This window comes from Protopterus annectens, chromosome 1.part1, assembly GCF_019279795.1.
Source record: "Protopterus annectens isolate FY-2018-M chromosome 1.part1, PAN1.0, whole genome shotgun sequence".
Taxonomy (NCBI): Eukaryota; Metazoa; Chordata; order Ceratodontiformes; family Protopteridae; genus Protopterus; species Protopterus annectens.
Window position 1 is genome coordinate 1259857952 of NC_056726.1, and position 15745 is coordinate 1259873696.

At 39.3% G+C, this 15745-nt stretch overlaps 1 protein-coding gene across 1 annotated transcript in view; it reads left to right on the plus strand.

Moving 5' to 3' along the window:
- Window positions 1–15745, plus strand: part of LOC122816096 (carbonic anhydrase-related protein 10-like) — a 1019679-nt gene that overhangs the window by 151226 nt on the left and 852708 nt on the right. The window contains exon 4 of the mRNA XM_044088879.1: window positions 3317–3412. Within this exon, the coding sequence (XP_043944814.1) occupies window positions 3317–3412 (96 nt within the window). The remainder of the gene's footprint in view (window positions 1–3316; window positions 3413–15745) is intronic.

The following is a 15745-nucleotide window of genomic DNA, read 5'->3' on the forward strand; positions in this document are numbered from 1 at the left end:
ATTTATATATTACTTGTCATTTGAAAAGTATTGTAGGCTGAACTGTTCTGTTTTTCTGTTCATTTACCTGTCTGTCTAGGCACAGTGGTGTGTGCTTAATGAAGTAAATATTATTACAAGATATACTATGTTATTTTATTTTATTTTATTTTATTTTCCCTTTGCTGACTGGATCAGTCTCATTAGGACAGCAGCCTTTTTTCAGGGGACACCAAATATGGTATTCATACTGGCTGGAAGAAATTTGGCTAGGACTCCAGGTAACTCCCACTACTCTTTCTGTTAAGTGCTGTGGGAGTGGGATGTTTTACAGTCACATGAGCTACTATCTGCTCAGGCAGGTGAGACCTTGGTTTAGCATCTCATCCAAAAGATGGTACATTCAGGTGTGCAACACCCCTCAGTTCTGAAGTGCAGTTTCAATAATAGAAAAATGAAACCCGTCCCCTGGGGTGGAAATACAGCCCACAACCTGCTGATCTTGCAGTGTCAAAAGTAAACCTGCTACCAGATGAGCTACTGATGCTGCATGCAAAAATAATGGTTCCCCATAGTCATGTTGTGGTTCTCTGAGCTCCCTATCAGAAGTGACAGACCAAATACTGTGACTCTTTGGACCTCAGTACATAAACTGCAATGAAAAATAGTCAACTATGAAACTCACTTACTCTTTTGAGTGTTTTTTACAGGTGGGTGTCACCTTATTGCTTCCCCAAGTGTAAAGTTGTGCCCACACAAATGTGGTATTTACTTACACAAGCTGTGAGATTACTGTACCTTGGATTAGGGAGAATACTCCTGGACAACAAACCCTTAGGCTTATCTTTATGTATATCTGTCTATTCATATTAATTTCAGGTATGGCAGTTATGATCCTTGGAATTTCAACAGGCACTCACTTGGATCTGAAGTATGAACTGTACATTTGTCTCCAGCATGTCTCATTTCTTTTTCTGAACTATCCACCAGCATCATGGCTGTTCTCCTGACATTGAACAGAGACAATTTTGGTATCATTCATTTTGGGAATTGTGGTGTTTGTCAGGTTGGGATGTTCACTAGATGAACTCTGCCTAAAAGGGCACAATGAGAGTAAGAGTTTAACCAGTATGTAGAAGGTGTGAGACAAAAGATCTAGACCATCTTTTGAAAAGAAGTTGAACTGTTAATCATCTTGTCTGAGGATGATATGTAATGGATCTCTCTGAAATGGCATCAGCAACTTAGCTAATTATTGAATCCAGTTATTTTTTCCTTGAGGCAACATTCTAGATTAAAGGAGGGATCTACACAGAACCACTGAAACTGGTGTGGTAAACAACATATCCATCTGCATGGTCTTGAGGGGCTTGCTAGGCAGGTCACTTACCCCTACATGGACTACACGCATGTCATAGTCATACTTGTTGGAGGCGGAGTCTGTGTGCTTAATAGTGTCAACATCCCAATAGCTGAATTACGCCAGCCATACATGGGACTGGTTAGCTGTTGGTGGCATGTTGATGTGGGTGTTCATATGGCAGTATACAGAGTACATATACTAAGGGAGCTAACGCAGAGTCCTAGTCTTTAGAGTTTAGGAGGCTTGGTTACATTTTTTTTTGACAGCATCAGCAGCAGTTTTCTATTGTTAGTATAATGATGTTGCATTTGCTTAGGTGAGGGTGTGACATTGTGAACAAGTGAACTGTGAGGGGCAGTATTTGCATGTCTCACAATGGCATATTCAGGGTTAAGTAAAAGTTCATTGACAGTTAGTATGGCACAGTTTTTACACTGCCTTATGGCACCAAGTGCTAAAAGGCTGGCAAAGAAGAGGGAGGATCTGCTGCCACTGCATGATAACCAGTGACGAAGTGTGAGAAAGACCCTGTTAGCAAGCAAACAGGATTATGCAGGTTTTTGTAAATTTGGGCTGTTTGGGGGAACTAAAGAGGTGATACATGGAAGCAAGGGACTCACAAACCAATTTATTTTAGCACTTTCATATCAAAACAGTGATAAGACTTCCTCAGATCTGAGGAAGTCTTATCATTGTCGCTAAAATAAATTGGTTTGTGAGTCCCTTGCTTCCATGCATCTCTTTTTTGTTTTTCAAGTGTTGGTTTTAGTTTTATTATGAAATTACAGAGGTGTTTATATAATCTGGACTGTCTGTGGGGATGGCACAAGTGTTTATACAATTTGAGCTGATTGAGAAAGACTACAGAGGTGCTTTTTACAGTAAGACTGTTTGAGGGAATAGTAATGTTGAGGTGATAGAGGTACTATTCCTTTTTCTCAGCAACACTGATTAACTGAACCTTTTCAACATGGGATAAGGAGCATTTTCAATAACAACAGAACATTTTTTTTCCATTTTTCAGTTAAGGAAAACAGTTTCTTGTGTGTGTGTGTGTGTGTGTGTGTGTGTGTGTGTGTGTGTGTGTGTGTGTGTGTGTGTGTGTGTGTGTGTGTGTCTGTGAATGTATCTGTGTGCACGTGTGTGTGTGTCTATGTGCACGTGTATGTATGTGTGTGTGTGTGTGTGTGTGTGTGTGTGTGTGTGTGTGTGTGTGTGTGTGTGTGTGTGTGTGTGTGTGTGTGTGTGTGTGTGTGTGTGTGTGTGTGTGTGTGTGTGTGTGTGTGTGTGTGTGTCTGTGTGTGTCTGTCTGAGACAGAGAGAGAGAGACTATCTCAGTACTCCAAAATTTGAACATTTGGAAAAATATACTTTTCTCTACAGCTAATGTCCTGTAGCATAATTGCTGTCTACCTATAGGGTGCAGGCAGCTCAGTTTCCCCTGGTCCATCAATGCTGACTTTCCTGTACTTTCTGAAAAGACTAGTTTGACTGGCTAAGTTTCCCTGAAAAAAAGGTGTTGGTGAATCTTGCCTCAGCAAAATAAATCACAACGTATGACTTCTCCATAGAAAGCCATTCACTGCAGCACATACAGCTGTAATGAATATGTATAACCACTAAATGAAACTATTATAGCAAATTGTGCATTTTATATTCTTCACTTTATCTATCATCCTCTAATCACATTCCATCATGAGTTCAACTAATTGATGATTTTAAGCACTCCTCAGATCCATGCTATTACTTAATTGTTGCACCTACTTTTAAAATATAAACCCTGTTTTATCTGTACCATCTGTGAATGTGTAAGTCACTTTACATTTCTTTCACTGTGTATATTTCCTTATGTTGCTTGTATGGGAAATATCTCAACAAGCACTGTAAATTGCTTACTGCCCTCTGAGAGAACATAAAAAGCAAAGGAACTAAAGATCATTTTCTAACAATCCCATTATGATTCAACTTTTCTAGGTACAGCTGGTCCATTACAATGAGGAACTGTACAGCAATGTTACTGACGCATCTCGGAGTCCCAACGGGCTGGCAGTCATCACGCTTTTTGTAAAGGTGAGTCGGTCTTTTTTCTGCATTAGCTGAAAGCATGTCATGCATTGTTAACTCAGAAAATCATTTTTATGTAAAGGAGGATGAAACTGCAGCTATCTGATTGACTGCAGCTGTTTATCTGAATGTCCATGGCTTTTTGTCTCATGAATCAACTACTGAAAATTAAGTTCTGTGCCCATCATGTTATTTCTCCCAGCATAATGTTATAAAAGGTGACATTTATATTTCATTTTTATACTCACGTCATTATTGCAATGACAAACAGGTGGAAAAATGGATTCAAATTGTTCAATAATCCAAGCATCATCAAAGCAGTTATTCTTAAATGGTTTGAGGCCATGCAATTCTTTATTTCATGTACAACTTTCCTAGTTTAATATATTGCTACTACATCAGCAAACTAAACAAATGCTGCTGCTATTCTGCCCTTTTCATTTTCTTCAATGATCAGTCTTTTACATTTGCCTCTAACCTTGTAACATACCAAGTGCATAGGTAGTGACGTTTAGCTCAGATATTTCCATGTTTGGATACTGTGAAATGAAATGACTCCCTAATGGGGTTTGAACTGGAGACATGAAAAATATATATATATATATATATATATATATATATATATATATATATATATATATACATACGGGTCCCCTGCATTTGTTCGACAAACATAGGGGTGCACTACAAAATCCTGAAAGCCCAAAATCCTGAAACCCAAAATCCTGAGACCAAAATCTTGAAAGTTCAAAATACTGAAAACTCAAAATACTGAATCTCATAATACTGAAAACATACAAAATACCAACACTTACTGTATTCCAACATAAGTACATACAGAAACAAATAAAAGACAAACTATATTACTCTTCTTCGAGTATAAGCAGGGGGGGCAAGCCCCCTTGCACCCCCCACACCGCCTGCTAATTAGATATATCAACTTCAAAACTGCACTTAGTGTAGTGAAGTGCACTCTCGGAGTTGATATATGTAAGTATCAGGAGGTGTGGGGGTGCAGCCCCCCACATGGGGGGTGCAGGGGGGCTTGCCCCCTTCTTGTAGTTGAAGGGTAATATGTCTCTGTATGTACTTGTGCTGGAATATAGTCAGATGCCCTTTGTATATTTCCACTGTGCTCTTTCCAGTATCATCTTGGTTATCTGACTTCACCTGAGCCTGCTGAGCTCATTTTTCTTCTTCCACTTTCCGCATAGCATAGTACAGCTTCTGTGGGAGTTTCTTCATTCAGAAGCCACAGACACCCGTCTATAGCATGCATTTGTTGGAGTTCTGTCAGTACCTCGTTCTTTCACTTTAAGGGCTAAGCAGAAATAACTACTCAGACTGGATGTTTTGTCAGTTCTGCACTGGACTGATGCTTTGTCAGTTATCTTCTAAGCAGTCATTTCTATCCTTCCTAATTCTTACTACTGTATACTGTGTTTCTGATTAATTGCATCTGGTATGACAAACTCAATAACAGCTAATTAAATTACAGTACAATGAAATTAACAAACAAAGCACATAAACTTAACAGCAGACAAAATGTAATACACATTTCATTAATAATATTGCAGAAAATGTATTTTACAGTGGGTGCAATATTTTTCAAGCTGGTAAGAGATGGTAGACAATCCTAACTGCTTTGCCAGGGATAGTTTGCATCTCTCATCCTAAGGCTTCTGTATATTGGCCAAAACCTTGTCCAATCCCAAAGTACCTTTTTTTAGGTAAACCCAGTCTAAACTTCCAACTTAATGAAACAGAGTCTGGGTGGCAATAAGGTATTAATGATCAGTACTAGGATCCTAAACAAAAAACTCCACAGCCTGCAGGCACAACTTATCCTAGAAAATATCAATATATGCAGCATCACAGAGACCTGGTACAAGACCAGTGAAAGCACACTGTCAATGCACGGCATCAATGCCTTTCACTTAGAAAATGCATTAAATTAATGTGCTAAAGGGAGAGGTGTCTCTGAATTCTAAAAAAATACTAAGTAAACAAGATAATGAACTGGGACTCTTTCTCATCCAACTTACTATCAACAAACTCCCTTATCACATCATAGCTAATTACAGCATTTCCTCTATGTCCCCATCATCCCATTCCTCCTATCTAACCAATAAGGAGTCTCTACGTATTAAGCCAAACACCATTCTCCAAGGAGACTTCAGCTATCCCTCCATAAACTGAGAGACTTATACATCCTCATACATGAGTGCCCAGAGATATCAGAGACAAAAGAGAGCAACTTGGCATTTCTAGACTTTGAGAAAGCATATCACATGGTCCCAAGGACCTTGAGTTGGACAACCGTATGATGATTCAAAGTCCCAGAAACATTGGAAAAACTAGTACAGGGTTTGTACTAGGACCCAACAACACAATTACAAACAGTGTTCAGACTCACAGAGGAAGGGGATGAGCATCAGAGTTCAGCTCTTGAGCCATCTGCTGTTCATACTGGTGATGGACTACATTAACAAACAGATCAGAGGAGACAGATCAACAAAGCTGCTGTATGTAGATGATGTTACATCATAAGCAGATTCTGAACAGGAACTCCAGTAAATGATAGAGGAATAGAATGCAAAACTGAAGGCACAGGGGTTGAAACTGAGCACAAATAAGACAGTTGTAATGGCAGCAATTAGGAGAAATCAGAAGAAGCGGAGAATTGAGAATGACGGGAAAATAGTGGCTTAAGTTAACAGTTTCAAGTACCTGGGAGGGGTAGTTGAGGAGAAGGGAAGCCTAAATGAGGAGGTCAAAGCTAGAATTAGATGGGCTGCAGCCAACTGAAACAGATGGTAAGAGTATTGCATAACAGAAGAATGCCACAAAGCTGAAAAGTAAGGTGTACAAAGCAGTGGTACGACCAGTACTTCTGCATGGTACAGAAATTTGGACAGTAAGGTAGTTGAGGAAGCTGGAGGTGATGAAGATTGCCTGAGACAAGTAATAGGATGCACACTGTAAGGCAAATGAACAAATGATGACTACAGAGCAAAAGCCAAAGTAGCTAAAATTGTAGAGAAGGTCAAATGGAATAGATTATAGTATTCCAGGTACATGTGCACTAATGCAGATGATTTGCTGAAAAAGGTTTGAGAGAAACTGGATGAAGCCAAGAAGAAACAAAGACTTCCAGCAAAGAAATGGATGGATTGCATGAAATACCTGCAACAGTCAGGCATGACTGCCAAAGAATGTAGGAAATTGGCAAAGAAGCATGAGAGGTTGACATGACACCCTGACTCAATGTAGAAAACTGGAAAAGGGGGTTAATGATGAAAATGAGGATGATGATGATGATGATGATGACGATCATAATGTGTGGAAGAGGTAGACGTACTTCACATTTCAGAAAGCAGACTACGAATGAAATTTGATTAAACTATGGCACCAAACAGAATAAATGCAAACATACATGTGTAGGATATTGGTCATTCTGCTGATGGGCTTACCCAGTATGGAAATGGTATTATCCTTAATATTGTGTACCCAGTTTTCTACTGATTGGCAGTGGCATACCTAGCATATTTAACTCCCGGAGCAGAAAAAAATTGCAACCCCCCCACCACCCCTCAGCAGAGATGATTTTCTAACACCCCCCCTCCATGATAATTGTTTTTAGTAATAATCATGAAATGAAACAAAATAATGGCCAGCAAGGAGCAAGCTAGGAGCAGTGATGAAATCCTCAAAAGGCTCAACCATCCTAGAGGAAGGCTTGTCCCAAACAAATATCATTGAATCATTCAAACCCATCATGCTCAAATTGCATCATTTAGACAGTTTGTCAAAACTAAAAATCATGCACATTCTGTGTAGGTGCCACTATGAGGGGGGATTTCTTCTTGCCTCACAAGTACACTGACCCAGAGTTAGTTATAGTAAGTATAGGTGTGCAAAAGATGCAGACCACTACATGGGCATGGTGGGTCTATGCCCACAAAAAAAAAACATAACTTAAAAAGTAAAGTAGTTAAATGGACTTCTTATATTTTTTTTATCAAAACTCAGTTAAGCCAGTTAGGTTTGTGCAATCATTAAGGTTCTTTGCTGGCACAGCAGCAGGTGGAAATTTTATGAGTTAAAGTTTATGAATAACATCAAAATTACATTTACAGCTTTCAATCTGTTAGAATGGTGCAAAATCCACCTCACCCTCTGTAATCCCCACTTTAATATTATTACCTCGGATTCTGCGTAAACTGAATGTAAAAACAGTGATTTCCTTATATTTGATCAGTTTATGTAATACAAGTACCATTCCTATTTGCAGCTGTCTAATGACTGTATCAATTCTATTTGCCAACTTTTGTCAGCAAGGGCTGGCTAGGAGATGGCAGAAGATCTCATAACATCGTTTTTGTGAGATGACAAAGTCATGTAGTACAAGTAACGTTAAGCTAATCAGTGTTACTTGTCAATGGTGGTGTTATTCATGGAACCATGCTGAAGAAAAAACAGCCATCATCCTCAAATGAATAGATTCTAAAACAGAATCACAGTGGGAAGTCAGATCACATATATGTTGCCCCTGATACAGACTGTTTGCATTTTTGGCAAGTCATTCAAAACTACATAACAATTTGGAGTGGTATGCAAACTGCCCAATTTTCTTTAAAAAATAAAATGAGAAAGACAGAGACAGAGATAAAAAAGAAAATATTTGTTTTATTACTTATGAGCCAATTTAACAAATAGTGTGTGAACAGGTACAATATTCCTTACATAGACATACTTCTCATTGGAATCTGTTCACTTAACTGTACCTCTAAACTGTTTTATTGTGCAGTGAAATGTGATTACCAAAATGTGCATTACAATGTAGTTTTTCTTATATCTCCCTGCTTAATGTAATGTCATTCATTATATTAACTAGTGTCTGAGTAAGCCCAGGTCATGCCTGAAAAGGGCCCTCAGTATACCTCTCAACTGTCCAGATTTTTCCAGAATGTCCAGATTTTTGCCTCATAATTTTGGTATATTCCTCATAAGATTTTTGTTTTCTGGAAAATCTCTGGCAAATCAATGAGGATTGACGTCAGAAAATAATGATAGACATTTGAGTTTCAGACTTCACACCCTTCAGAAAATCAATACTAAAAAAAACTGTTATTGTAACATTTCTTTAGTTTGTAAATGCAATATTTAAAAATCGTCCCTATTTTGGGGCCATTGTACCCCCTTTATTCATGTCTTTGCCCAGATTTCTTGCTCTAAGTGGTTGAGAGGTATGGCTCAGGCTAGTCTAGCCATTTGTTTAACAAACAAAAAAATAAACAAAACAATAAAATATATGGTAACCATTTGAAATGTCTGGACCTGCTAAGATGAGTTCCAAAACACAGAGACTAAATAGCTAAAAAAACATGGATTTACATATACTTTAAATGTGTAGTGAAATTAAATGAGCATTACTGCAACGGTCACTTAAGAGAAATTAGTCAAAACGTGGGATTTGTGCAGATAGTATAACAATTGGAAATGTAGTCAGAACTCATGGAATATTGGTAAGAATGCAGAAGCATTTTGAAGCATACAAAAAACAACAAATAAATATATCATTATTGAATACATGGAAAGAAAGTAGATGGCGATTACAGATAGGTTAACTTTTCCTACATAATGTGTCCAATATTGTTCCTACTGGAAATGGTGTACCTAGCATATTTCACACCCAGAGCAGAAACATTTTTTAACATTCCTCCTGAGCAGAGATTTTTTTCTAGCCCCCTCTCCTCGATGACAATTATTTTTAGCAATAGTCATGAAATGAAACAAAATAATGGCCAGTAAAGAGCTAGGAGCAGTGATCAAACCCCCCAAAAGACTTAAACATCCTATAGGAAAGCTTGTTCAAAACAAATAACTAGTGCCAGAATCACGGACTAAAGCTAAAAGTCAAAACTGCATTATTGTCTCCTTTGGAAACTTGAGTATGACTTTGACAACACAAACCTAAGAGCTGACCCAGTAGTTTGGGATTTGATAACTTATGTGCACAATTGATCCGAAGTTCTATTAGGAACAGATCAAGATGAAGGAAACTTAGGGACATTCTTTAAAATAAATAACGTTTTCAACTTAGTTTCAGAAATACAGCACCCAGAGAGAGAGAGTAAATATTGCAGCATATTTCGTGCAGACGCACACTAGTCATGTAAAGGCAGGCTATAAGCTAAGCAAGAAATACAAGGTTAACTTGCAGACCAAATATCTAAAGCAAATACAAGAACATTCTGTAAAACTGGGGACAGTTTCAAATGTGTTTCATACAATATTTCAATTTATTTCACACAAATGCACACTAGCTGTTAATGCCCGACTTTAAACTGAGCACTAGTTATTTCATCCACAACAAAGCTAGCCAGCCTCCACCCAAGAAAAAAACGTAAATATTCCAGTTTATTTCATACAAATGCACACTAGGCAGCCATTAATACCAAACTTTAAGCTTAAGCTAAATGAATGAAGATATACTCCCATAGCATTGCTAGCCACCCCCATCCAAAAAAAATTTCAACTTATTTCACACAAATGCACATGAGCCAGCCTTTAAAATAATATGAAAAAGGCAAAGGTAATGCCAACTCCCATCCACCCAAAAAAACATAAATATTCAGATTTATTCACTCAAATGCACCTTAAGGGTGGAATTTAAACTTACCAAGTGACTAGGACAAGTTACATTCATTCACAACACAGTGCAGCTAGCCACCACCCCCCCCCACCCAAACAAAAACATAAAATATTCCAATTTATTAACACAAATATTCACTTGGCAACCTTAATGGCAGAATGTAAACTGAGCAAGTGAAAGGGCAAGTTACTTTAATCCACAGCCCAGCTAAATACCCCCACTTCACCAAAATAAAATGAGGGCAGAAGATTGCAATGCAAAAAAAAAACATAAAAATCTACTTTCAATTTATTTAAACAAATGCACGCACACACACTAGTCAAACGTTTAAATATTTAAACAAATGTACACACCCACACCCACACATAGACACACAAGCCTAGCCACCAGCTCCCTCCCCCTCACCAAAAAGAAAAAAGAAAATCTGGTTATTTTCACATTGAAAAATGCTTACCTTCAGTCTGGTAGTCCACAATGCTCTGACTGATTCACTTCAACAAAAAATGCTGGGATTAATCGAGTTCGCTAGATATGGTTAAAAAACGTTTCCACTGCAAAACTCTGTACTGCACTGTACCACTGTACAACAAGAAGGTTGCTGTTAGTTTTAAAAATACCCATGGTTCTCTCTGGTCTTGTCTATAGTTCCTTCTGATGTTCCTCCAATCATGTATCATGTCTTCATGCACAAACGGATGCACATATGCAAGAGGAAGAAAGAAGCCATTTACTTCAGTCATTTCACATTTTAAACATGAAAAGCTTTTGAAAGGGAAAATTGATTTTTTAATGAAAATCTAATCTACAAGGCTGCACCCCTTACACATTTCATCAGGGGCAGACAGAACCCACTGCACCTGCATTAGTACGCCTTTGCCTACTGGGCAGGTACAGAGCCTACTCAACCAGCAACTTACATTTACCCTATAAGAACTGCCAGGTATCCCTACTAGCTCCTCAGAAATACATTTGCACTCATTTACAACTTTTTTTTGAAACCTTTCATCTCAGAGGAAGACTGTTCACCAAAATCTGCTTCATAAAACTGTGGCTCCTATGTCCTAATTATCTTTCTTGTTTAAGATATTACTTTCTTTCACTGTTTCCTCAAGTACTTAGCAGCTTTCTAACTTAACAATTTTCTACCATGTTTCCTCTATCTGGCACTTCTGTGGAAGCAAACATATTAAGTTCCTGATCTATCTTTATATGATGTGGGTACACAATCTACACCATTTTTATTGCATTCCTCTAAAATGACTCTGTATTGTATATGCCCTAGCAGATGCAGCTGTCTTCATAAATGTACACAATGTTTTAGATGGGATATTCTGAAGTATCTATTCAGAGTGATACTTCTTTCTACATGAGTATAGGCAGGATTTGAGGAGTTGTACACCACCTCCAAGAATGTAGCTCCTTCTCCCCATAAAGGCTATTATACATTTTCTATGTTTCTTGTCATTAAAAGTAAGAAATACATCTGCAAAGTAAGCTGCAAGTGGCGACACTGAAACAAACAAACAAAAAAAAAACCCACACAATGAGACGGGTATATTGGGAGACAAGATTTAAATAGCAGTAGTGCTATTACAGGTGGGAATCAGGCTTCTAGTTTCTTTCTAAATTGAGTCTGTTTTAACATGTCAAAAGTGAACTAGCTAAATTGCAATTTAACTTAAAAAGACTATCAACGGTGTAGCTAAGATGGTGGCTTGGTAGCAGAACAGTTTTTTAGCTCCTCTATCTAAAAACTATTTCTGACAGGAATTTTTAGTTTTAAGTGGTAGCTGGCTGAATATTTTAACACTAATCTACTTCTAAACATTTTGGAATACTACCAAAGGATTTTTTATCTTCTGACATTTTAGAATTCTTGTCGTTTTCAGCCTGACAAGATATACCCCTGGATTTACTAATCTTCCATGCAGGACTTGCTTAGTCCAGCACAGAAGCGACCGTTTAGGAGCAGGACAGCAGCACGCCATGCATATTAATGAGGCACGCTGCCTGAGCTCCTAGGCTTACAGGGAGCACGTAAGAGTGCAGGGGGCATGTCTGAGAGCAGAGCTCTCAGATTAAGCACTCCCTCACAATGTAGAACAGCAGAAAGAGGTATGCAATGAGCGAGACCACTCACAAGTGACCGCATATTCCCACCAACAGTTCCCCTTGTGTACAATAGCAACAGCATATATAAATAAAATGAAGAAACCCTTGTATTTTTTTTAAAAGTCCGATTAAAGCTAACCATAGGTGCGCGGGTGTGCCCATCGCTTAGCTACAGATAATGCAGCTTAAATGGATGTAGAGGATAACAAGGAAGATATATGCAAAAGAAACAGCATAGCTATAGTGTAGTGGGCAGAGCCTTTGCCTTACGAGCAGGCAGTCCCGGGTCAAGTCCCACTGCAGCAGATTCCATTTTCCATGGCAAACACATTATGAGTAATATTTATGTTGCATAACTCACTATATAACATATTTTTATGAACTGGAGTACTGCAGTAAATGCACATATGAGGTGTCAGTGTCATAATGAATAAGGCACAAGTAAGCAGGTGTAAGCACAAATAAGCAGTAATAAGCATATTTAAGCACTAATAAGCAGGCTTAAGCTTGTTTGCGGCAGTAAGCAATGCCCACACTGGCTAAGCAATTCTAAAGCTAACATTGTGTAAGCAGATGTAACGGCAGGTTAGCAGTGCTTACCGTCGCGCAAACCCATATACAACTGTTTAAAAGTGCCTTAATCAGTCTGTATCCAATGGGCCTTGTTCTGCCCATCAACAAAATAAACAACCATGCAGGTCTCGAACCCAGGACCATATATACCATAGTCCCAGTAGTTATCCACCAAGCCATCACAGAAGTACAGAAGAATGAGGTAGTAGCAAACAAGTCCTCACCATAGTATAATCAAACTGAACCTGTGAAAGGAATCAGTATACAGTCATATGTGCCATAACCCACTACATAACATAAATATGTGACCTGAAGTACAGCAGTAAGCCCAGAAGTGAGGTGTAATTGTAATAGAGTGTTGAAGTCCCCAATAAAACACAAGGACTCCACAGAGTGCACATGCACATTAATCATGGATACCAGGCATACATATAAGGTGTAATGAATAATAACACAATGCCAAAAAGGCATTATAATTAAAGTCTAATGTAAGCAATGCTAAGCATTGCATAGGCCAGCTTAGGAGGTGTGAGCAATGTGTAGACCAGCTAACTCATTGTGCCCAGTGGTATACCCCTTTAAACAATGCCAACCTTAGGTAAGCAGGTTTGCCCATAGTTTAGCCTTTTCAAAACCGGCCAATCATGGAAAAGTGCGGGAAATTGGCCCTACTTAAACCCAAGATGCAGGAATACATCTCATAACTGGTTGTAGCTTCCCCTTGCAGGCACTATGGCAGTAAGGGGAGAAGGAGTGCACTTCCAGGTGCAGTGCTGGTGCATCCAGGAGTCCAAGGTCATGGCAGGACTCCTAGTTAAAGACCATGCTCAGAGACTGCTGCAGGGCCAGTACCAGGGCTCCCAATATAAGGCGGAGGCCTGGGACCATCTCACCAGCGACCTCAACAGTGAGTGCCACTGGCATACCCCCAAGTGGTGAGAGCAGTTCAGGCACCACTATGCTGACCTGAAGCAGCAGAAGGGGGACCTCTTGGAGAAGTGGTTCCAAGAGGCTAGAGTATTAGGGGATGTTCCCGATGTGTGAAAGTATCACCCCAGTATGTGTGTAATAATTGCCAGCTCAGGTATATCATGTATTCCTCTTATGTCCCCCACAGCTGCAATGGAGTGGGCTGCGAACCAGGAGGCCCACATCAGCCGCCTGGTGAGGTTGCGATGCGAGGCAGGTCAGTAATACTCATGTATTTACTGTCATAGAAAGTAAATTAATTGTTAGTATAAAACCTGTATTGTTCAAGGCAAGTACTGCATACACTAGAGAATATGGCAGTAAGAGTCTCATACTATCTGTAAGTCAATAAAAGTGTAATAGCCTGACAAAACAGGTCTAACTGCTGGACTGCATGTGTATATCCTGGTATCATATGGTAATGTAGATATGCAATCATGTAATAGTACTGTAGTATTAAGCACTGTTACCCACACTGTGCACCATAAACTGAATGTGTAGGAATGCCTGTACATGACAGGTGTAATCTCCAGAGGCCATTTAGTACAACTGAGAGACTCATAGACATTAAACCGGGAAAATGCAGGCAATAAACACCAAATAGCACATGCAACTGAGATGTGAACTATAGTTTTTTGGCACACACAGCCACGGTTCGAATCCTGCTAGTGGTAGTAGTCTGCATACAGAATCATACCCCACAACTGTACAGATATGTCCAGAATGTCTAGTAAAGTGGCCCATATCTGTTGCCTATCAACCTGTCCCCCTGGGAAATCAGTGTGATGATCCCAGATGTATAGACAGCAAACAGGAAATACAACTGATTGACACACAGCTATGAGAATAAAGTTGGCACACTAGCAACTCCCCAATATCTTATGTGACTAAGAAGTCACGTATGTCCCATTTACACCCCAACTTGTCAAACTGTGGTCAGAGTGTGTGCAGTAACAGAGTGAGATGTATGTGCATAATAATAATGTGGACTCTGGTACCATGTGTGGGAACATTCAGGTAGTGCTAATAAACATTCCTCCCACAGGTCTGTCAGATACCAACACTGTGCCCAGAAATACAAGAATGATATGCAGTTGCTCTGAATAATGAGGTATTACACATTACTGACACCCACACTGTCTTACAACATGTAACTGTCTAGGAAACTGTATATGAGTGTTGTAATACAAGGTCAGAATGCAAAAGCACAGGGGATTAATAAGACAAAAAGCAGATAGGAGATATACAGCAATAGCTATATAGCAGACACAACTGTGATGGACAGTGTTTATGTTGTAGCAGGCACAGCCATGGTCTGAATCCTGGGAGTGGAATTAGGCTGCATACAGATGCATAACCCACAACTGTACACATGAGGCCAGAATGTCCAGTATATGTGCCCATATCTGCTGCCTGTCCCCCTGTCCCCCTGGTAAGTATGTGGGGTGATCCCAGGTGTGTAAACAGCAAACAGGGAATACAAGTGATTGTCAAGCATCATGAGAACACACCTGTCACTGTAGCAACTCCCGAAACTATTAGGAAAGTAATATTGCGAGTATGTCCTATCTACGCTCCCATGCCATCAAGTTGTGACCAGATTGTGTACAGTAACAGAGTGAGATGTATGTGCATAATACTAATGTGTAATCTGGAACTTTGTGTGGCAACAGTCAGGTAGTGCTAACAAACACTGCTCCCATAGGTATGTTGGATATGAACACTGTGCTTAGAAATACAGGCCATTATAACCTGTACTGGTACTGTTCACTTTGGTATTGTAGGGAATTGTGAGTGTTGCAGTTTCTCTGAATAATAAAGTATCACTGGTCACTGTCACCCACACTGTGCTACATAATATAACTGTGTAGGAACGCATGTATATGTGTGTGTCAGGTCACTAAAGGTGGAAGAGGGCAATATTCTAGATATGTCCAGGCACACCAGCATGTGGTCAACACATGGCCAGAGTCTGTGCAGAAAGAGTTGGATAGCTATGTGCAAAACAGCAACCTGGAATCTGGGAG